Here is a 25452-nt window from a genome sequence, read left to right as displayed (position 1 = left end):
TCTCTTTCTTGTCTTTGGTCCTGTCTCTCTCCCTTTGCGATCACGCAGACAGACGCATTGTTAAATAACAGCAGGCATCTGGTGGGACAGCCCAGACAAAGCAGAAGGACCTTGAGGGCCTGATGGAGACAGCAAAGGAAAAGGAAAAGGGCAAGTGTGGTTGCAACAGTGTTTGTCAGACAGGACTGTCCTGGCTCATCCACATCAACCAGTGAATCTATTTGTGTATTATCTCTCCACTCTCTTCCTCTTTCACTTTATGTGTCTGTCTCACTAAATCATTTTGTCTCATTTTCCCAACTTTTCTTCATATTATATTTTTGGTGGCCATGAGAGAAGAACTCTTTCCTTTCTTAATCAAGTGCATTTTTCTTCTTTATCCTCTTCCTCTCAACTGGTCACAGTCTCACGTTGTTGGGTGTCACTCACGCTGATGAGACGTCTGCCTTTAAACAACCTGCAGTCTAGTGTTGCAGCAAGGCTTCTCCGTATCCTGTATTATTAAACAGGTTGTGTCTGTGGTAAATGTTACATCAGCGTAACGTGGCGTCAGTTTACCTCTTTTCCCCCATTAGTGCATTTAAAGCTGCACCAATCAAAATGTAGTGCTGTTTTAAAGCAAACTTTATCTCTACTGATCTGTGAGCATCTTACAGCTCTGTGTTTAAGTTTTATGCTGCAAAAATGTGCTGTTCTGGTTCACTTTCACTTCTCTCCTTAGCATATGAGCCACAGCTGTTTCAATGAAAGAGTGCTGATAAAAAAAGAAAAAGAAACTGTACACTTAACGCCCAGCACCAAATAACAAACAAAGTTGCCAACCAACTGGTGCAACACTGTTTCTTGGAAATACATTTACATACAACTAATTTGCAACGGCCAATATTTTTTTAAGGAAGCTTAATTCTGAGAGGATTCTTTCTTCTTTTCACATTATGAGGAAATTTATGAGACGTTAATTAAAATATATAACAAAATGCTGATAAGGAACATATTGGAAAAATGTTGACTGATTTAATTTCCACCAAAATATCCACTCTTGCAAAAGAGTGCTTGTATTGACTAAACATGTGCATGGATGTGTTTGGGCACATCATGGTCTGTATACAGAAGAGGTTCACAGCGATTTGAGATACAACTTGTTTACTGACATTAAACTTTTACCTATTTCAGTTTCAATTAATACATTAATGTTAAGTATTAAATATCGAATACAATTTTTGATCAGAGACATATGACTAGAATGGAATTTAAAAATATCTAACCTTTAACCCCATCTAAACAGTTTAGCCTTTTTCCTTCTGCTCTGTCTAATCCCACCACGCCATTGACCCCCCCCCCCCCCCCCCCCCCCAACAACCCCTTTTTAAAAGCTGTGCACGCCCCTTTCCTCCAGCAGCTCCTCCTGTTCTGCCAGTCATGCTATACTTGGTGACCTCGCTCAACCCTTCGGCATTCACCCAGCTTCCCTCCTCATCCCCTCCACCCTTCCTCTCACTGCTCCCTCCTCCTCCCTCTCACTCCAGCAGACACATTAACACCACAGAGAGTTTATGTCCTATTTTCCAGTCATCTAGTGTCCACTGTATGCAGTGCGCTCGGTCACGCTGTGGCCTGTTGCAGCCACAAGCAACTAATTAAAGTCCATTCACTGCTCGAATCCCAGTTATCTGATTAAAGCCCCTTGCTGCTAATTAAACTACCATTTCTCTGTGCCTTGTTTTTCACACGTACCCTCCCGTTCTCTCACATATACACGCACTACCAATTGAGCGCAGCCACTTTACATATATATGTATATTGTTATTCTGCATGTATTCACTCTCTCCGTTCGCCTTGTTCTCTGAATAACCAGCAGTGTAATTTTCACTGCAGCCCAAGGGGTCAAACAGAGCCACGCATAGCTTACTCGTTATCTGGTCCACTCATGTTTGTCCGAAGATGAAATATGAACGATTGTCTAAGCCTCTTTTTGCCATCTTAAATGATCTGCCCCTCATTGCCTCAAGTTATTCTTAATCAGTTTAAATTGTGTTAGCAATATTTCGTTAATAGCTGTTAAAATTCTCATTGGTGGCCTTGAGGCAAATGTCCAACTGGAATGTTTAATCTTTTTCTATTTATTACTTTTGAATATTACAAGATATCTGGCAATATAACTGTTTTGCATGATAACTCTAATAATAACAGACAAGATGCAGAAGTGTTTTGATGGCCTTCATATTCTACAAAGTTTTTATCTGGCCTTAAAATGTCTGATTAACTTCAGAGATGTTCGACTCAAAAAGGAGATGCTGATGCTGTGCATGTGGCCAACACATTTGTATCTACAGTTATTCTATACAGTATTTATTAATATTGCACCACTTACAATTTCACAGAAGGGAATTCAAGCCACATTAATTCAAATTGATGGTTTTCAAAGTGCTATCAATTCAGTGTTATTTTAACTTCAACATCAAGTAATCAGGATTGGTCAAAATAGGATTTCTGTTGCTTATAGAAAATAAATAGTTATGACCTTACTTTTCTTCCATACCATAAACATGTTCACTGAGATGTGATACCACAATGATTGATGCCACAGACAAGTTAAATGAAAATCCAAACTATTAAGACAACAACTTCACCTGCAGAAATCAGACTAATACTGTGAGAAATCTCTGCACTGTCTCTTTTGACCACTAGAGCAGCAGCAGGCACCTGGATCTGTCAGCAGGTAGCAGACTGGAGGACATATTTATTGCTCCTGCAGAAACTTTACAGAGTGACCCCTGGGCTCAGTTTAAAAGCATGTAAAGTGTTTGGACCAATGCTCTGCATTTGTCCCCTAAGCTCAGCGGCTGAGGAGGATCGATGGCCCCCTGACTCAACTGCACTGCAGCTACACATGCTGTAGTGCAGTAAATATTCATAAATATTGACCTGAGAGCTGAAATGGTAGGTATAAATCCTAAAGAAATGTCCTGTGGATAATAATAGCTAAGATGGAGGGCGATGGCAGACTACAAGAAACTGATCAAACTGCTGACATTCACCATGTTGCAGTAAAGGTTCAGGACTCTGATACCAGCCGGTTGACGGAGAGAAGCGAATATAATCGAAACATGTCACTGTAGACAGAGATTTGCATCTTGCAGTGGTGGACTGTAACTAAGAACATTTACTTAAGTACTGTACTTACGCGCAAATGTGAGGTACTTATTTGAGTGTTTCTATTTTACACTATAAACCTCCACTCCTCTACATTTTAAACTCAAATATTGTAATATTTATTCCTCTACATTTGTTCGACAGCTTTGCAGATTACAGATGTACTTTTTCTGACTTTTACTCAAATGACCTGTGTGTATGATTTGGTGTCATTTAGCTTTGAGGCCAATAAAAAAAAAGAAAAGATATACGATGAATACAAGTTTCAATTGCATATGACTGACTGCTTGTCTGCCTTTGAGTGCTTTTATGTGTGTTTGCATGTATGCACATGATAAATGTCTGTATGCATGTGGGTTTGTCTTGCAGGGAAGAAGAATTGCTTATTGATCTCTGACTACAATGAAGCAGTCTTTAATGTTGGGTCCTCTGTCGACCAACCAGATTGCATAGGTCTTGTGTCTCTAGTTTATGACCGACCTTTATCATCCCTTCCTCTCTTTTTCTCTAATTTTCTCTCTTACACAGCTTGTATCCCTCCTCCCTCACCCGTCCAGTTTCATCTACTCTGTCCCACTTCATGATCAGACCTGGAGACCAAAACACCAACTCTCTCTCTCTGGCTGCCTTTCCTCTTTCTTTTCCTACACATTTTTGGGGAAACCTGGTGGTGCAGTTATCTTCAAGGAGGTGGTTCACTGCTAAACATTATAATGTATGCAATGTAAGAGTCATGTTGGTAACTCACCTTACACTGTAGAGTCTACAGTGTGTGTTCAGACAGATATATATGTAAATTGGGTATACCGCTAAAATCCAGGAGATTCTTTTAACCCACATTCAATAAACTTGATACTTCAGTCAACTGTGTCACCATTGAACAACAAATTAGTCATTTTTCTGCCATTTAAATTATTTCAGGACCATTCTGTACCTCTAAGATGAGAAGTTTACAGCGGGATAATTCAAAGACTCTTACTATTTGAAATAGTAGCCTTTTGTGGATTGATGGGAGCCTCTTAAAGTAATTCAACCTCATTTTGTTTTGAGTGCTTATGGGTACTGAACTTTTAGGTACCATTGTACGGGACAAATATGGATCATGTCCATGTGGAATCAAGGTATTGGTTTCAGTTTGAAACACACATTGACAAGCAATAGGTGAAATGTGCATATTTGGGGAAACTCTTTTTTTTTTTACTGGAAATAAACATTTTGGGATCCCAAAAAAAGATATGCAGAACAAACACATAGAAAATGTCTCTAAAGTTGTAAATTACTTGATTACTAGGATTGTAAAACTTCAGGGAGCAGATTTGACTTGAATCTAATAATTGACTTGTTGGTAAAATAGAAAACAATGTTACAGAAAGTTGTGGTTTAGAAATCAGAAAGAATGGGACACATAAACACCACATCAGCCCCTCTAACCAACCCACCCCTGGTGTGACCACCCTCTTAATGAAAATTGATGCAGATATCAAGTATCAAATTTATGAATCATACGAGGAGAGGATGGGGGTACAACTCTGAGCTGTAATTGCTGAACCCAACTCCAGTCACTTTGTCTGTGGAATTATGTGTGTGTGTGCATGTGTGTGTATGTGTGTGTGTGTGTGTGTGTGTGTGTGTGATCTGATGTTGGCTGGAAAATTATGATGCAGTAGTTTCTTTGCGAGAAAAGCATCTGATGCACACTTGTAAAACAGACCTTAAAATAATCACGGAGACATAATAATACAATTTGACCTAAAGCTTCCACTGTTGGAGATGATTATCAGTGGCATGTAACCAACAAGCTTTATCTGATGCTTCTGGCTCCTTTTTAGGTCTACACAACATAAACATCACACATGTCAGGAAAGCAGCTACTATCTGATAAAGAGGGGAAAGTTTTATAACACATAAGACTTTACAGATTTGTGATTGTGTGTATTCATTCACATGCAGGGTCCAATTAGCAGCTTGCAGCCACTCTGACATCTTAAGCTAACAGAAGGCGAAGTTGCAAACCCCGGGGATACAAGAATGTCTAATGAAGCCTTAGTCTGCTGACTAACATTTAGCACTGGCCCCAGAGAGTTCACACACATACACAAAGAGCACGTACACTTTAGAAACCTCTGTCCAAAATGCCAACTGCGTGGAAGTTGTGCTTGGTTTTGAATCATCTCAGCGTGGCTGAAAATGTGTGAGGTGGGAGAAAAGAGCCTGGAGAATGTTTGAGCTTTTTAAGTCCTTAACAAGATGGTACTCAAATAGGAGAGAAACAGCTGGAGGAGAGATAGTGAGAGATGCCTCAAGAAGAGCTCAATATAGAAACTGAGACATGTTTATAATGTTGAATTAAATAAAATGATCATGTTTATGTGATTCACCAGGTCTGCTTGTTGCTTTCATTTCCCTTTATTGATCCAGTTATCAAGACATCAGCTCCAATCAGAGTCCCTTCCTGTGGTTCTCAGCAATCATTGTCTAGACAGGCACAAGTCAACAACATGACTGGCCAGTGGGATAGAAAAAATATGTATGTTTCATTCCATCCATTAAAAAAAATCAAAAGATGAAATAAATCAATACAACTGTATTAGTAGGCCTACAGTACACCTGTTACTTGGCTAGCGTTGGTAGCAGTGACAGACTTGTGTGTTATGATGGTGACAAGTTAAACCATATCTTGGAAATAATTTATTGACACAGATTCAAGTAATGTCTCTGAGAGCAGACTGCGATAATCAAGCATACAATATGGAAGATGAAGCAAGTGAAGAGCCAGGCTGTTTGGCTCATTTTTGCCCAGGTCTGTGTGTATAAAATATTGTACAATATTATTGCTGCTGGTTTCCTTGGTGATGGATGCTGAGGAGCACTGCTTTGATGAGACAAGAGTTTTTCTTTCTTTTTTTTTTTTGCTCCATCATAATGTCCGGTCTTCATTTTAAACATGACTGCTTTAAAACATCACAACAACATTTGATCAGTATTGTTATCAGTATTATCAGTTCACACAGGGAGGTGTGTGTGTGAGGGTAAAAACAGGCTGGTCACCCCCGTACTCACTCATCCATTATTATTTGAGCAGTCCAACAGTTTTCTGTATTAAACAGTATGTATGTGTGCTGTTGGCAAAAGGACACAGGGAGGTTATCCTATTCTAAGTATGGCGACTCATCTTCTTATCTGCAGGGGATGTGTTGTCGAAGTGAGGCCCGGAGCTCCAAAGTCTGCTTGTGAGTTTCTGTGGCCTTGTTACTCTTTGGGCTCATTCTCTTTTTGAGTCAACAAAATATCAAACTAAAAACAAAGAACTGTCCCTTGTTGTATGCATGCGGCCCCCAATAACGTCATGTTCGCACCATTATAATTTGATTTAGACTCAGAGAAAAAAGAGCGAAACCAAGTCTGTTCTAAACAGAAAAAGTCCTGAGTTGCTGCCAAGTAAACCTTTGTGAACAGTTATGGGGTCGACACTATTTCAATGTTTCAGGTAATGGTTTTCTTTTTAAAATACTGCTACATTTCAATCATAGGAGACTGTGGATCTATGAGCATCTACAAGAAAGAGCATAATGGCTGAATGGTGGTTTAATGTTTTGAAATAAAAGATTATTCTGGTTTACTATAAATTGGGTCTTGTTTTCATAGTTTTGGCCATTGCTTCTTTTGATTATGATATTAACATATCAATAAGTGTACAACTGGGAATGTTAGGTAAACCGTAAAATCAATCTGTAAACTGTGATTGATGTTACAAGAGACATTTCAAGTTATAAATGTACTGTTTGCCTTAGTTTTGTCATCCAAATTAGTTTGGCTAACCCGGGGGTTTTAGTGGTAACCAAGTGATAACCTTTTAGCTTCAGTGTCCCCAGATCTACAGCAATAGTATGACCTCCACCATCCCTGTCTACTGAATGATGGCCACACTATGAAAAGGTGACCCAAGTTGTTATAAACCAGAGTTATCGATTAATTAACTAAAATAATTAGATCCCAGTTGGTGACAGATGAGTGGAGCAGAGGATGGCAATACACGTAAACAGGTTGAAGTAAGGAAGGGAGCAGGTGGAGGAAGAGGGCTAAAGGGCATCATTATAATTTCCCAATGAATGTGTGATGCGAGGCGGACATGTGAGTACATATGTTCAAGTCAGAGCTCTGTTTCTTGGGGGTAATCAAAGTTCATGATGACGTTTCAGCTCTTGGTTGCAGTCCATCTAATCAATAATGGGAGTGTTGTAACTCTGGAACAGAGGCTGCATGAAGAGGCCCAGCGTCCCGACCACACACACAAACACAAAGATCCACAGGAAGAGACGGTCGATCACCATGGCCACGTACTTCCAGTCTTCAATGATCTGTAGAGAGAGGTTTGATTTTAAATGTTGCCACTGTTGTGTTGCTTGTCTTGAACTCAAGCAAACTGATTTGATTTAGTCTTTTCTTTTCACTTATGAACTTTTGTCTATGATGGTTATAATTTCTCAGATCACATATCTAAGGATTTATTGGCTGAAACAACAGTGTTGACATTGCTCTGACATATAAAGTGGTACCATTCACAACTCATTGAAATAGAGCTTTGGATGGATTGGCTCTGATGGCAGGTACTTTGCAAATGATGTGGCTGGCTTTCCTCGTGCTCAACAGAGTAATGCATTTTACATCAAATTACATGCTGCGCAAAATATTGACCACTGATGTAAAATATTTTTGCAGAACTCCTACAGAAATACACAATAATAAAGTCCCTAATTGAGCTATTCACAGAAAGATAACCATTGACAATATTTTCCAAAAACATATGATGTAGATTACACAAAGTTATCCATCACATAGAATAGGTGGTACAGCCTAATCCATCCAAGGTTGTTGAGGCTTGTCATAAATATATGAGGGTCACCAAGGTCATTAGAAACATTATACTGGAGACCTGAATGCCTGTACCAAATTTTGAGCCAATCCATCATGTACACTTGTACACATTGTACTGCATTATTAAACATTTTGACCTGCCCTTTGAGCTAAATGGAAAGTCAGAGGATCAACAGTCATGAGGATCAATCCTCTGGGCACCATGAGTACCAAAACTAATAGATATTTAGACATTTCACCCATAACCAAAAATGTCAGCTTTATGGTGACATCAGAGGGATAGGGTATCACCAAAGTCTTTAGGATTTATCATCCGGTTACTATGAATGTATTTCCAAAATTCCATGGCAATCTATATTTGCTGAGATATTTCAGTGAGGACAAAAGTGGTTGATACCACCAGCAGATTACCATTGCTATCAATTTTGTATACAGGTAGCCACGCTGCTAGTGTAGGACGTCCTATCTTTTGTGGCTATCCTACCACACATGTGAAAATCTATAAATAGTAAAAAAAAAAACTAAAAAAACAACAACAAGCAGGTTGCACAATTCTAGACTTTTGACACACATGTACATGCAGATACACCTACCCCTTCATCATCATCCTCGCTCTTCATCTTCTCTGCGATGTAGCGTACTCCATCCACCGCATCCTCTGTGTCAATGTTGCACTTGAGCGTCATCCTCTTTCTGAACTCTGTGTTCTCTGACAAGTCGCTAAACTTCCAGCCGTAGCGTTTGGCCGACTCCTCGTTCACAAAGAAGGATGAAGAGGAATCTGCCATTCCTGAAGGAACTCCTCCTTCTGCTCCACGCAGCTTTTGGTCAGAGTATGATCGCTGCTGGTGTTTTTTGCGGAACTTCTCGCGGATATTTGAGCTACCGGGTCTCCGCATGAAGAGGTAAGAGGGGAGCCGGTACAGGAAGACACGCTTGACCCAAGGGGGCATGGTGTGCGTACTGGGGGACCGATGGTGCACGTTGAGCACGCAAACGCTGGTAACAATGGAGAAGGTGACCAGCACCATTGAAAACATCAAGTACTTTCCAATCAGAGGCACTGCTAAAGATGTGGGGGGCACAATCTTTGAGATAAGGAGTAAAAACACAGTCAGGGCCAAGAGGACAGAGATACAGAGAGTCATCTTCTCACCACAGTCTGATGGGAGGTAGAACACCAGAATAGCCAGTGAGGTTATCAGGATGCAGGGAATGATCAGGTTGATGGTGTAGAAGAGAGGTTTTCTCTTGATAATAAAGTCATAGGTGATATCCAGGTACCTGATGTCATTTGGGTCTTCATTCTTGCGTCCAGGCAGTGAAACAATATCCCACTCACCGCTGGGTTTGAAGTCATCACGTGAGGCATAATCAGTGAGGAGGATGAGATCAATTTCAGTGTGGTCATAGGTCCAGGAGCGAAACTTGAGGGTGCAGTTCTGCTGGTCAAAAGGGAAATCACGGACTTCAATTTTGCAGGCCGACTTGTAGATAGCTGGTGGGAGCCAGGCCACCTCGCCGTTGTTGGAGACCACGACATTGGAATAGAAAGAGACTTCATATGTCCCATCAGCACTGAGAGGAGGACAAAGGCAGGACGTAAGCAACAAAAGGAGAAAGATAAATTTAAAGCACTCAACGAGAAAGTGATTACTGGAAGAATAATGGCAAATTGTATTCAAAGACTTTCTCTCACTCAATCAAACACACATCTCCACCATCTTCACATGGCCTTGGAACACTTTTTCTTACATACAACTTGACAAACACATATAGGAGTGAGAGGCTCCTCCACACTTTCAACCTTACTCAAACTCTACGATGCATTGCATGTTGAAATCTATGTTACCACTTGTTGAATACATTACAATCTTGAGCTTGCTCATTTTATTAGTGCAACTGATAACAGGATAACAACATAATCAGTGTTGTAGCAACATCATCAAGAGGCAAAGAGTTTACATGAGTAAAACAATTGACTGCTGACTAATGGCATGTTGAGAAAGTCATGTTCTGCAGAGGTGACACATGCAACAGTTATGATAGTTGAAAGTTAAAGGATGTGTGATGATCATCTCAAGGGAGGAGCGCAACCTGGGACACATCCCAGCAACGTGGCAACAACTGCCCCCCCTCACCTTAAATCTGCTGAGACTGACTTTTGTTCCGTGGCTGAAGGTAATGCATAATAGAGAAGTGGCCTATCAATTATAAAGTAGTTCAGGAATCTAACCATCACACTCGGCCTCTAATGCTTTGGACCTTGCTGTGAATATGCAGACTGATTAAAAATGCAGAGGCCCAACCTGCTCACTGCAACCTCTAGTCCCCTACCTAGTCCCCTACACTTGGCCAGAGACCTCGACCTAAAGCCGTAAAGTAGTGCTGATCATCTATCGGTTTGCCTCTTAAGCCATTATGCTCTTTATGTGGTCTTTACTGAGCAGCAATCTGTGTATATAAAAGTGTAATGCTCCTTTATACACTGTAGGGTAACACTGCTGACCAAAACACAAAAGCTACACAAAGCTAGCTATGAGCCTGTGACACTATCTCCTTCTTGACCTTGAATATAGTTGTTGAGAAAACCAACAAACCACCAGGTTCATTTAGTAAATGTCTTGGAACTTTTGATCATATCACATGGTCTTCATCAGCAGACAGAGTTTAGTCAGTTTCCAGTTTTTCTGAGCACAGAAGTATTAGCTGCTAAATATACTTAAAGTATCAAGGTACTCATCTCACAGACAAATGGCTTGACCAATGACCAACGGCCAGTCACTATTTTAGTAGCGAATTTAGATGGAGCTTATTTGAACTACTATACTTTATGTACAATTAGTTTACTCCAGTGGTTCCTAATCTAGGGATATGTCTGTCAAAAGGCTCAAATGAATCTGAGAAGTTAAGACTTAATTTGTGACAGTAATGTGATTTGAGCACAAGGACTATTTTAGTAACTTTCATAATAAAGGTTAACTGTTAATATCATCCGTAAGTTATGTACAAGAAACTAGAAGATGGACTAGAAACACCCAGATGTTGACATGCATGGGTGGCAGATGAGGTGAGGCCCAAAAGCCTTTTTGTGTTTGCCAGCCAACAACTTTCAGTGGATAAAAGCCGTTAGGCTAATTTCTCCTTGAATTATCTCATTACAGCATTAACATTCTCGTGTATTGATTTTACCTTGCAGCTATTTCATACAGCTGCAAGATGATTTTTCAGATGTGCAAAAACACACAATAATGTACGGGGATGTTGTCCTTTTTTCAGAGTAGTTTGAATGTGTAGTAAGAGTGTTATAGTACATTGATTTGTAAGTATACTTTGAGTTTAAAGGCTATAATTTGATTGCATCAATCCAGTGTACATATCATAATCCATATTGTGAAAGGCAGCTGAAACATTTTAAATGTGTCTGCTTGCTGCAGGCCAATAATACATGTTTTGTTTACATAACTGTAAACTGTAAAATATTTTAATGTGGGCATCGGTTATCAAAGGTGGGACCAAATGCACCGTTGTTTTAGCAGCAGATTTTATGACTTCAATATGTCCCGGTCTCGGTTTCTCCATAAAACCTGTAATCTCTCAGCCCTTAAACAATCACTCATCATTATGAGACTGTCAGGAGATGGTTTAGTCAGTGTTAACAACACATTTTGGTAGCATTCATTATCCTAAAAGAGGTGAAAAGTGGGATAGTAAACAAGAGATAAGAGGATAGAAGTAATAATGTCCAATGTTATGCACCACCCGCCAAGACACATTCCTTGTATGTCCAACATACTTGCCAATAAATGGTTCTGATTCTGATAAGAGGATATGAGAAAACATTTTAGGAAAATTGGGCTTTTGAACAAAGTTGCTCATTGTTTGTGTTTGTTCCTCTTTTAATCATTTAGTTTTATACAAAGACACACACTCATTTTGTGTTTCACATACTTGTTGTAGAGAACGATGTCCGGCAGCCAGATGTGTTGTGATGGGAGCCGAATTTTCTTGATTCCCTCGTACTCTTCAGGGTCCCACATTAATCTGTAGTCATTCCATACCTGATGAAGAAGTGCACATACATGCACACTTAACAAAATAGATTAATTCATCTCACTAAACTCTATAGCCACCAGCCCACACTTAATACTTGGCCCAAGCCCAGTCCCCAAGGACTGAGCTACTGCTGCCCATAAACATACCAGTTTGGTTGGAGATACAGACACATTCACACACTTGTTGAGTGAGCCCTTATTTGGCAAGACTTTTTTAACAGATGGACACAAACACACACAGAAAGGAGAACCAGAGTACGAGTGGGGACACACACCTGACTGAGCCAGCAGTTGGTGGTCATGATTTGCTCCCTCTCATTCTGAAACAGACAGGAAGGGAACTCATCCAAATAGAACAGTGTGAATTCTTGAATGAGGAGGATATGCCTCAGTAATAACAGCATATGTGGATTTGGATAGAGTGTGTGTTTCCTCACCACGTTGATCAGCTGGGCCAGAGACACCTGGATGTAGATGGTGACTTGCTGGCTGTTGTTAACAGCTGGTCTGATCAGCTTGTTGTAGCGCTCTGGTGACAACAGGTGACTTACCAGTCGTTCCTCAACCTCCGCACACAAGGCAGCTGTACACAAACATACACAGAACAAAATGTAGCCGGAAAGCAATTACGTACAACAGATCAGGACCTGCATTACATACTCATCCATTGTTCCTACACAGAGGGGGCCAGACACATAACATGAGAGTCAACCATCTGCAGACAACACGCAGACTGCTGGTTCTCCATTGTTTGGCCACCCTTAGTCCAACACTCTGCCCGATGACATATTTCCACATTAATGTGGTGGAGGATATGAAGTCCACACCATTACAGACAGCGTGAAATTATTGAACCTGCTGGTTCGAATTATGATTCAGAGGTTTTGGGAATTTCTGCATCAGCAGCTGTATTTGACGTTAAACTTTGAAATTGACATTTTATCCAAAGCAAAACAAGATTAATTTTGTCAGCATAAAAAAAAGAAAATGAATATCCCATATTCCTTTCCTCTCGTCACTTGTTTATTAGTTTTGAGGAGGATATATTATATTATATCCTCCTCAAAGCCTCATGGGAGATATTCCTATTTATTATAAAGCTACACCATCCTCTGGTTGTTATGTAATCTCATTGAATAATAATAATAATTGCCATCAGCGTGAGGTTGGGGTGTGCGTATGTGTGTGTGTGTGTGTGTGTGTGTGTGTGTGTGTGTGCGTGTGCGTGTGCGTGTGTGTTTGAATGGACTCATTATTGTCATATTACTGCAGATTGCATGCATTGTTAACATGCAATATGCAATATCTACTGTGTATGTATCAAGTATTTTTGTTATTGTTGTTTATATGAGTTGTTGAGTTAGTCACTAAATACACCATTACATCATGTCTGTGATCTCAAACAGATCAGAGACACACACGCACATACACTCTTTACTCTCATTACTCTCATTACTCCCATTACTCCCATTACACACTCATTACATCTCAGGACCGAGTTGGAAAGACCTCATCGCACAAGATTTAAACATCGTTTCACAAACTACTGCTCTGGGAATATGTGTTGATTTGTGTTTGCTTCTGTTAGACATTCATTGCTGTCTCTTGGTTATTATTATTTAGTTTAAAGAGATTATAATGACAAATCCCACACTATATATTTGTCAACCATGCTAAGACTATGTAATTGTACAGTTTGTTTTAACATAATATGTTTACTTTTTCAGGACAAATCAATCTAACTACGTCACACCTCTTTCAGATGATTTATCCCAGCATGGAAAGTTGAACTCAAGGTTGCATCAAGTTCAAGGTTTAGAAACAGACACCTACGCACATCTGTAAGATAAACCTGAGTCAGCAACTGAGATCACCCTCTACATGTGTCTAGTCACAATAACTGATTGTTACACACACACACACAAACACACACACACACGCACACACAGTCACCGGGCTGATTTCACTCACTCAAACAACTAAGACCAACGTCTGAATTGGTCACAGAGCTTCGGTGATAGTGGGTGGTTTGAAACATGGATGTTGCCAGACATTTTCATACATTTTAAACGTGTGAAAAAAAAATCCCTTGAGTTGAGTTCCTTGTTCTTGGCTTGTTTATTAAGGAAACCTTTTTATGTCCCCATATTTGCATAGTCACTATCCCTCTATTGAAAATAGAAATATCAACCTGGTTGTCTCCCGTACAAGCCAAAAGGTACTCGCTGTCGCAGACGCTTTTTATTTAAAAGCCTTTTCTCTTGTGTTTGGTCTTGTACCTGTTCTTTCCTGTTTATTTGTGTTCATGTGTCCCTTGTTGGCTATGGCTTTCCTGCTTACAGGACAATATAAACTGGAGGGTGACAAGATATAAAAGAGAGAACGAGGTGCATCATAGAACAGGTCAATTCAGTGTATAACACAGCCCAAAGAACAATACGACTGCATCTATAAAAAGTACTTAAAAGTATGATACATGAGATTCATCTTAATCTTGATATTTTACTAAACTGTACAACACACCAGAATAACCAGAAAATGAACTAATCTCTATAAGTGTGGTAGTTTTTGTCTAGACCTTTACATTCAGCCGAGCAATGAAGTGATAATCTGTCATGGCAACAGTCACTTCATATTTCTCCCTGTCATTTCTCTCCTTGTCCAACATTTACACACCTGCTCCCAATTGTCTCATTAGGTCCCTGGTGCACACATGTCACGGCTGTCTTCATTCCACAGTTTCATGCAGTCTTTTTTCTTTGGTACTTTGGTCCTGTTTTGTTTTGGGTTTATTTTCTATGTTTGCCTCCTCTTTTGGACTTGCCTGCCTGCATATGCCGCTTTGACTATCTGCCTATTTCCACACCTGGCTTTGATTCTTAAAATAAAACATCACTGTTATTCTCGCTGTATGTCTGTGTAAAGTCAGTTTTATCTATATATGTCTATGTATATATATATACATAGACATATATATAATATCCCAAATCAAACAATCTGTACAGCATACAACACACTCTGCCCTTAGATCCCTTGATTTGGATCAGGATAAACACAACTGGAAACCACCATTCAAGATGTCCAGTCAGTTGTAGGAAGAGTGTGTGTTGATGTTGTAATTTATTATTATTATTATGTAGCCTAATTAAAGTGACGTATGTCCAGACCACAGAAAGCAGAGAGAAAGGTGTGGTCTGCCGTTGTCAGGCAAAAGCAAATTCACCTTGAATCAACAAAAACACAGAATAAAAAAGTATTAGTGATCTTATTCTAAGACCGTTGCCATTTGGGGGGATGTATAACTTTAGCGATGGTGTCCATCATCTAACTTCCTCGAATAGTCTATATGACAGCTATATGACAGCTGTATGTTTAACTTAAGCTTAAGCACACACTTTTCAGTAGAATATGTTGTTGTTATAGTCAACATTCATATTGAGCTGTGCAAACAATTCTGATCCGACATCAGCAATATACTTGAGTCCCGGCATCTCAAAGCTTTGGACAACTATGAATATCGTTTATTTTGGCATTTTCCTTCCACTGGTTTTCAGCATTTCACATATATGTTGTGTGCGTGTCTGTTATTCTCTCTGACCAAGTGTATAATATATCTCTTTCCTGCACCTGCCATTATAGCTCAGTTAATTTTCAGTTGGATCTGACATGTTTTAGAAAACATTTTTATCTTGGAAAATGTTTTCTGAAATGTCAGATCCAACTGAAAATTAGAGGCACTGAGCTATAATGGCAGGTGCAGGAAGAGATATTCTACACTTGGTCAGTTCACATTAACCTCCAGCAGGCCTCCATTTGAAGAGAAGTGTCCGACATCTGAGCAACTATGACATGACACTAAACCTCAAGGGTGCATGTCTTGAGAGAGCTCTGACACCCAGAGTTGTGTCTGTCAGGATAAGACAGAGAGAAAAAATGGAGACACATGAGGAGAAGAGAGGATAACAGACAAGCATACGACACACAAAAACAACAGCAAGGAGCGAGGGACGAAACAGTTCCCAGATTAGTATAACCATCTCATAAAATTAAATAGGATCATGCCATACTAGGGTGATGATTCTGTAAAATCAGTGATTCATAAATGTGTTGAATGGGATCAAAGCCAATATATGAAGCTATAGCGTAAGTTCAGTCGGAAGACCATACTCTTGCATGCCTAAGCCCCGTAATTTATTTCTCACACATCTGCCAATCACTTCTCACGCATGCTCACTCATTATTTACTTGCTGTCATTTCTCGGGGCTGTCAATCAGGAAATCAGCTGTTTAAATCAGCTGGTCTCCTCTATCCAATAAGCACAACGAGACAATTACATCATTAGTCGATCCTCTTGCTGCTGTCTCTTTTTAAATAGGACTGTCTCTCTACCTTCAGTTTATTCATGTTGCTGTTACGCACCGCTCAACCTCCCCATCTCCGCCCAGTCTTCGCAGACCAATCAGCTTCATCACCCCTTAATTCTATTAGCCTCATCATCATCACCACCACCAGGTCTGGACTCCACTGGGGGATTTATCTCGTTGCTGACAGGGCAGACGGCCCTCAATTACAATCTCCCTGTAGAGTCCAAGCGCTGTCAAGACTTCATCACCACATATCCCCTGTTAATAATAAACAATTCTCTTTTCTTTATCCAACTGGTCTCTCCTGGTTGAAAAGCAATAAGGATGCAAACTGCTGCATGATGGCACACAGGCTTCTTGTGTTATTCAAAAGCAACTGGTGTGAGGCTCTTGGGAGTTGAGAACACAGTCTATAAATCCTATTAGTCAGCTCATTGTTTCATCTGGTTTTGTCATTGTGCTTTGGTTAATTCAATTAAAGCCTCAATAAAAAGCTAGAGCAGTGACCCCAAGCAGTGACAAACAGACAGTTGGTCACAAAATGTAGATCAGTCAGGAATCTGTTATAATATGTTATTGAATCATTATCCGTGATGATCAAATAAAACAAAATAAATTACGGGAAACATACTCCCATTAAGCTTCAAGAGGCACTCTGAATGCACGCATGAAGTTCATTTTACTCATCATGAGAAGTAATCAGACTTAAACATCATTTGTATTCTCCATTTATGAACTCCAAAAAAGTAAAGCTGGTGACATTGATGGCATGATGCAAGTAAAATGTAGGAGTCTGTGATTTTGACCCATATGGAATAAAATTCAGGATATCTTAGCCTCTGCTGCATCAATTTTGACTATCCTTTGATTGTCCCCTCACTTTATGAACGTGCAACATTAAATCATTGCCAAGCCCCATCTTATCAGCACACGAGTGGTTCTGTTGTTCATATGCCACATTTATCAAATCCTTAACCAAACCACCATGGCCAGCAATGTGTTTTTTACTGTAGCGGCTTCGGCCTTTTCTCTGGCTGCTCACTGATTTCTGCAAAAGACAAATAGGAGGGGTAGTTTTATAAGGAGGGTGGCATAAAGATGAAACCCAGCGCACACGTCATCTGACTAGTGGAAAGGACTGAGGAAGAGATGCACTGTATAGAGTAATGTATGGGTTTGACAGTAAATGCTAAAACGGTAGATGAGGCTAGAATGAGATGTGTATGGGGTCAATGTAGAGACGGAGCATTAAGGAGTCTACCAGCAGGTCCCATCACACACCTATGCACACACAGATATACACACACTCCTCTCAGCCTTGCTGCGCTCTCAATGCCTCAATTATTCATCACTGCTAAAATAAAAATGACATAATCTCACAAGCAGATACTCAACCACAATCAAAGACTATTCTCTGAGTCTTTCAAAACCGGATCAAATTAACAGTCACAATAAATTATATATCACAATATATAGAATTTATAAATTGTGACAAAAAACATTCAGACACAATGCTACATCGCTGCTGTGTTTGGGTGATGCGGATGGATTGACAGGCTGTGTTATTGGTTCAGTGTACAGAGGGAAAAGCATCCAGATTCTGCATCCTGTCTGTTATTTTTTAGGGTAATGAATTATGCAATGCCTTGTCATCTGGGGTGGCCTTTCTGAGGCCAAAGCAATTTAGGATTCAGCTGTCTTTGGTTTTGCTCAGTGCACTGCCCGTATCAGTCATGTTATGAAAGCATCCGGGGCCACATGGTCAAGTTCCAGTAGACATTTAGCATTGCTCAAAGTTGTTGTGTTTATTTTTTTTGTATCTCCTGGGCCCTGCAAATGTCTGGCGACTTTTCCAGGGTGTACCCTGCCTTCGCCCAATGTCACCTCCCCCCATGACCCTGAACAGGATAAAAGGTTAAAGATAATCGATAGATGAAAGAATCTCATGGGATTTCAGTTGGTTGTTTGCTCTCAAACTTTTCATTTCTTTATTTGTCGTCTCCCTCGTGTCTTTCTCTTCTGCTTTTTCTTTTCCTCTCGGCAGTGACAGCAACAGAAGAGAGACAATGACAGCAGGAACAGTGTCTTTCTTCTGTCCTCGGCTTCCTAAGACTCACTCTCACATGTAACCTAAATGTATTGTAAATTCATCTGATGCATCTCTGGCTTTAAGCGTTAAATTATATATATATATATATATTCATATGCCTCCCTTCTCTCATTCAAAGAGCAATATCCTAACAAGTGTCCAATGAATAATACTTTACTATGAAGTGTTGACTCACTGATGCCGAGCCCTCTTGACACATTAGACATCTGCAGTTATGAGAAAGCAGCTATAAAGTCATGAGAAACAATGACAAAACTTAGAGCTGCATATTTCTGCCGACCCAAATGTAAAGCTTCACCCGAGGGCTGCAAAGATGCAGTCAGGGTTGTCACGCACAGATAGTGTGTGTTTTCCCCCTTCTGCACTCCTGAGCATTTAGCAAGCTGTTAATGAGCAAAACATTGAATCAGGAGTAGCTCCTCTAACACACATTGGCAAATTTACTACAGCATATAGTTGATACTTAGAGAGACAGAGATGACAGGAGACAGAAGCGGTGTGATAAGCAACTAAATATGTCAGATAAGTTACAGAACAAGAGAAGGAGAGGAAAAATATAAGAAATGTGGTATGCAGGAAGTGACAGAGAAAGGCACAGAGAGTGACAGTAGACAGAACAACACTGAAATCTGTCCTAACTAAGTGGTTGCATGGATTTAGTCGTTTTACTGTAGCTGCAAGGGTGAAGTGGCAGAGTCACTGTCATCAATGCTTGTACCCAGAGCACAGGTGATGAGACAAGAGACAAAGTTAGCTATGTTAGACAAAAAAGGAGAATAAAGAGGTCAAAGAAAGGGCAGCGGGAGAGGGTTTGAACAATAAGGAGACTCACTAAATGTGACAAATGCACAAATTGTGGAAGGCTTGTATTTGATAACTTGCTCCCTAAATTAAGACTCCTTTAGAATAAAATGAAGTTTTAGTGCATTTAGAGCATTTTACATCCACGATTCAGATGCCCAGCCAAGGCTCTATCATTCTGAGGATGCAATTGAAGAGAAGGAGAGTGGAAAAGTCATAAGGGCATGCTATCTAAACACACTTAATGAATTTGAGTCGACACAATGGCTGCTGGGGTTTGCCCTGTTGAGTGCTGCAGCAGATCATAGACTGGCCCGTTGAGCACCATGGACAGCTCCTCAGAAACTGCTTCATGTGACAGAATCAAAAGAGAAAATATTTATACTGCACATAATCTGAGAGAGGTGCACTAAATTAAAGTTAAGATACTCTGTAAAGAGGGTCCATTTAGGTCCCTATTGCTAAATTGCCCATAGGTGTGAATGTGAGAGTGAATGGTTGTATGTCCCTACATGTGCCCTCGATGGACTGGCGGCCTGTCCAGGGTGTCCCCTGCCTTCGCCCTATGTCAGCTGGGATAGGCTCCAGCGCCCCCGCGACCCTAATGAGGATAAGCGGTATTGAAAATGGATGGATGGATGGATGCTATAATCAGAGGACATTGAATCAAATTGAAGGCAGTGAGGGCCGCAGAATATTCCATTATGTGATATTATCAAGTAGATGTGTGTCCGCAATAAGAGCTCAACCAGGGAAAGGGCATGTGTGCAGCAATGCATCCTTCCAGCATCCATCCCACCCATGCAATTATAAAGCAATGTCATGATGTCAAAGATGAGTTAGTTAATTGAGGCGTGCTTTGAAATCACGTGTTAAACTGTCTGGCGAACGGAAATGCCATTATTTCCCCCACTAGCCTGCTTTCCAGATTCACGTGTTGGCTGTAAGTTCAAATGTGACATTTCCCCAAATTAAAAATAAAACTCACAGAGAGCATTAGGCTATTGTTTAGCTCATGGGGCGGAGGGGTGGTCTTTAGCTACAAAGCACATGTGGTATTAAATTAAATTCCTAACATTGCCAACACTTCCCGGACCTGTTATTTATATCAAGTGCCATACACAAGCAAGCCCACAGAGAGTGTGACACCGTGAGCCCCAAACGCAAAGTAGAAGCCCCCCTGTCCCGTCCCGTTCCGGGAGGATTTGAAAGGATTACTCACTTGCCACGGTGAGAACCAGGAGAGCCAACGCTGCTTTCACCGGGGCTGCCATCGCTTCCTCCCCTCCAGTGCGACAAACACACGAACACTTACAGACGGAGCGTTTCTCGCGTGGTTTTTCTTCTTTTCTACTCCCGATGTGAAATAAGTAAAGAGTGAAACAAACAAAAAAAAGAGATGGCGTGACTGGATTATAGCGGTTTCATTGCAAGGGATTTCGCGAGTGACAGCCGATAGCGGAGGCTTGGAGGCATGGAGAGGAGCACTGACTGCTGTCTAAGCCCACAGAGGGGGTGGCTGGATGCTTTCTGCCAGAGCGCACCGACTCCACCGCTGGTCCTGGAGCTGTGATTGCGCGCAGCGGAAACCGTCTGTAGAGAACAGAGCCCCCTTAATTCTTCTTGAGCGATGCAAATAACGTTTTCTTCGGAAATATGGGTCAGGAGCTAGTGGGGATATGCCAATCCTGTTATCACCGAAGCGGCCATTCTTCAGATAAAAGATTTAAGCGCCCCGGTGCTCACATCACCCTGCCCGCCCAGTGCACTCCCCCGTCGGGCGTCAGTTTCACTCTCTGCCGTCTTGATCGACACAGTTCGACATGACAACAAACAGGAAGCGATAAGACTCAGAAATCCCCCTAAGGAGGGAAGACATTTAATACCCAGCAGACATTGAAACCAACCTTATCTTCTCCAATCAAAGGAGAAATCCCCTCATTGAAAATGCACTTCAAGTTAATTAAAACACAATTTTAAGCTCAACAGCTCCAAGAAGCCCAAACGGGGGTTTTGTTGTTATGAACTTGTGGCTTAAACTACAAAATGAAAACGTTATCTCTTTAAATGCTCGACTCTGTTCCTTAATGATAAAATAAAATCATTAAAACCAGAGACTGAATTTGTACAGAAGCAGGTCTTTGCAAGTAATTTATCCGCATTGAACACACTGTGATTCAGTTGTTGGAAGCATGAACACGTTTCGGTGCTGGCAGCCAGTCATTTAAAATAGAAACAATCCAGTGAATGTGATGTTTTATTAATTCCTATGGGGCAATTGTCCACTGTGTTCCCCCACATCATTACCACAGGGAGATCAAAGGTCAGAGTCAGCTACAGGCCACCAAATAAGCAGGTATGATGTATTTATGTAGGCCAACACAGAAGTTACCCTCAAACTGGTTCCCTTACAAAAGCCAATGGGAATTTGGATTTTGTATTATTGAAAAAAATAGTGTGTTTTGCATTATGAAGTTTAGTAGTCTCACGTGAGAGCTTCTATATTCACAAGTGTTTATTTACTGGAGGATGTTATGCCATAGAACAACAAAACGTTCAAATCTCTTAAACTTGTGTTAACCACAGATCTTATTTCAGGCATTTGACTTTGAAACAAGAGAGCCGGAAGTGCAAAAATGCTTCCTCCTCTCCGGGTTTTAGACCTCATTCCTTCAGATCAGCTCAGATCAAGAGGCCCCCAAAATCTGACGGCACACTCAGTTATTCATCAAATCAGTTGTTTAAATTCATTCAACACAAAGATAGGCGTGATAATGGAAATAATAAGAGAAACACAATAACTGTTAATCCAATCTGCCTTTCTGTACCAGGACAATTACAGTTTTCCATTCATCTCCCCTTGAGCTTCATGTCAGGTCTGAAGGTCGGTCTAACCATGACAAGCAATACTTTGTGTTGCGCTCTCATGATGTGGTGAAGCAGTCTTGGCTGGTGGCCCAGAGGTCCTCAGACATCGTAGAGGAAAAGAGGGGTGTCTGCGTGCGTGCGTGAGTGCATGTCTGTGCGTGTGTGTGTTTGTCTGCGTATGTGAGTGGAAAGGCTGCAGGCTCCCTCAGTCGACGAACGTCAATGCGGTATAACTGCCCCAGAGGTCCCTTTGATGATGTGAGCAGGAGAGAGAGCAGTAGAAAGAAATGTCCTTAAATGTGCTTCACAAAACAACTCTCGCTAATAGTTTTACTGTGTGAACACAGAGAAGTGAGAGGATGAGAAGAAGGAAAAGATTAAAAGTGGGTATATGGTTGTCCATCAAAAACTGTGAAGAGGGTATTTTTTCTGTAAGTTTTTAAGTTGTTGTAAGGTCTGTGTAAATTTGTGGAGAAAAATGTGAGGAGACTGTTGAGTAATACTTTCACTGTCTTACCAAGAGTAAGATGAGAAGATTGAAACCACTCTCTTAGAACTTTACGCAAATAAGGGCATTTCCCAAAATGTTAAACTATTCCTTTAAGCCTCTCCAGGACCGTGTTCCTGAAAGTTGGAAAAAGAAGCAAAGCAAACACGTCTGAACAAATGCTGAGTAGTATGTGTCAGTCAAGAGAAGATGCAGGAACACAGAGTACTACTCTCACCTGAACTTTGACCTTACGCCTTCCCCCATACAAGAGAGGTATTTTATGGTTCATACATTCATTCAAACACACACACACACACACACACACACACACACACACTCCATAAAATTAACCTCTAGTCACAGCTCCAAATGCAACCAAATTGTATTATCCCTCATCACTCCCCATTACAGCCACATATGAGCATCCGCCTCCCAAAGTCCCCGCCCGTCTCTCCTAATGAACATTATCTCTGCATCCTAAAAGCAATGGAGAGGAGCAAAGGGAAGCCAGATTTAATCAGAGCTACTTAGAGCTCGCTGTGGGGTCTGCTGCGGCTCTGAGCCATCTAGCAAGCATGTACGCGCACGCATACACACACACGCACACACACACACACGCGCACACTCAAAAGATAAATTCTATGAACCCATATTTTGTAAATACTATAACTGATAGCTGGAAGATTGGCAATATTACATGCAGCCCCCAAACACGGTTACAGACACACACATACACACACATTCACAGGCATTTATTAAAGCACTTATGAGGACTTTAAATTTCAGCTTTAACACTTAAACGTAAACATTCATAATGTATTCAGCCTGATTAGTCTTAACTTACATTATGCTACTAGTTTAGCATTTACTTACTAAACGTACAACTTTATCATTCTAATTCTGTCACATTCATGTCATATGGAAGATATTTTGATTTCCAGTTTAAAACTTATAAAATGTGTGAAGGCCTTTGAGTGAAGCTATTTATACAGCCCAATATCACAGATTTGCGTCGGGGGTAATTGCACAGCTTATGATACCCTCTATCTATAGGCCCAAGTTTCAAGGCTTCTACAAATAGATACTAGCATATAGCCTCCTGAAGGGTACAATATTCACCGAAAAACATTATTCAATGATTAAAATAATGAATAATACACATGCGATAATCATTTAACCCACAATCCAAACTTTAAAAAAAAAGTCTGATTCATAAAAGCTTCTTCATCTGGTCACGTTTGTTCCTCAAAAGATAAAATGCATACCTTTGGTTTAGTTTTTTAATTTGCATAATGATTCATCAATTCATTTCCTCCAGCTATAATAATCTTATATTAACCAGAGCCAAAGCAGTCTGTTCGCATAAATAAATTAACCACATATTGTACACCACTCCATATGTATGTGTAAAGTATGTTACACACAAACACACATTACATTATGTGTCTTCCCCTCCGGGTAAAACACACAAACACAGCAAACTCACAACATCTGCATCTATTTCCCAACAGATGCATCATCATATTGTATATCATTTCAGTAGATTACGTTTGTTTAGTTTACTCCTCTCCAAGGAGCCGACACACCAGCCTCCCTTTCATCAAACACTGTTGAGACATTGTGCCCTGGTGAAGTGGCCTATCTCATCGCTGCATTAATGTTATCATAAATTCATATCACTAGGGGACATTTGCGTCCTGGACTGACAGTATGAGATTGAGCTTTCTAAATCCCAGACTGGTAGCCTGTCACAGCTGGTCATTGTCCTGCTCCTTTGGGGCAGAATCAGTATGATGGGACCTCTGAGATGTGTCGTGATTCATCATATATCTTTATGTCTTTCTAATCTTGTTGTTGCTTCATCGTTGCTTGCCTTCAGTGTTTGTCTCCTTTATTTGCACTTTTGCTCCACTGTTGTTCCTTTGTTCCATGTATGTGCTTCCTCCCTTTTTCACCCTCTCTGATCTCCTCCCTGTGCACCTTCTCCCTACTTACACTCTTTCTTCTTGAATCCTCTTCATACCAGGTCGCTCTCCTCTCATCTCCTTTGAACCAAACAGGCATATAAACCCCTGCTGAGCTCCCAGTGGGTGGAGGAAAGAAATGGTGGGAAAAAGGCAGAAATCTTATCAAGGCTGAACTCAGTTAAATGTTCTGACAGCCTCCATGCTGCTTCTGAGTGTGCCTGCTGTCATGGCTGATTTGGTTTTCTGTAACTTTGTAAAGGAAGGTGGCTTTCTGTGAGACCCCAAGGTTTGCACCCAAAACTTTAGGATGGCTTGGAAGTGAGCATATGCAATGCTGTCGCTTTCATACTGGGCATACTGGTCATACTGGGTTAATTGTTCATATTAGAAATCATACAACGGATAATTATTTATATTAGTACAGGCTAATCAAATTTAAAACAGTCTTTTAAGGGTGTGCAGGGTGCACATGCATGGCAGTGCTGTCTCTATGGCCCTCCTCCACAGGAAGCCTCTTGTGTCATCCTTACAAGAAGATTCAGCCCTGCATATAATCCAGAGGCAACAGCAACCTGACAGACATGGACCCCACAAACATGTACTGTTGAAAAAATATGACAGTGTTACACAATCCAGTATGTTCCTATGACACAGTCACATTTCTTGCTCAGAGATGAGTGAGGAAGATGAGGGGGAGGAGATTTGAGGAAAAAGCAATTAGTTCTCTGACTAAAGAATAATTGCAATTATTTCACAATATTAATACAA

The 25452-nt window shown here is 40.6% G+C and overlaps 1 protein-coding gene across 1 annotated transcript; it reads right to left on the bottom strand.

Annotated features, from left to right (window-relative positions):
• Window positions 1–7370: 7370 nt before the first annotated feature.
• On the bottom strand, window positions 7371–20633 carry LOC117737359 (neuronal acetylcholine receptor subunit beta-2-like). The gene is made up of 6 exons (XM_034543276.1): window positions 20582–20633; window positions 12521–12666; window positions 12359–12403; window positions 11980–12089; window positions 8622–9606; window positions 7371–7511 (listed from the first exon to the last, which is right to left on the bottom strand). Exons 1-6 carry the CDS (start codon window positions 20631–20633, stop codon window positions 7371–7373), a joined length of 1479 nt encoding a protein of 492 aa, XP_034399167.1.
• Window positions 20634–25452: the final 4819 nt, after the last annotated feature.

The sequence above is a fragment of the Cyclopterus lumpus genome, chromosome 10 (genome assembly GCF_009769545.1).
Source record: "Cyclopterus lumpus isolate fCycLum1 chromosome 10, fCycLum1.pri, whole genome shotgun sequence".
Classification (NCBI taxonomy): Eukaryota; Metazoa; Chordata; class Actinopteri; order Perciformes; family Cyclopteridae; genus Cyclopterus; species Cyclopterus lumpus.
Note: the sequence above shows the minus strand (reverse complement) of the source record. Positions and strands in the feature narration are given on the sequence as shown.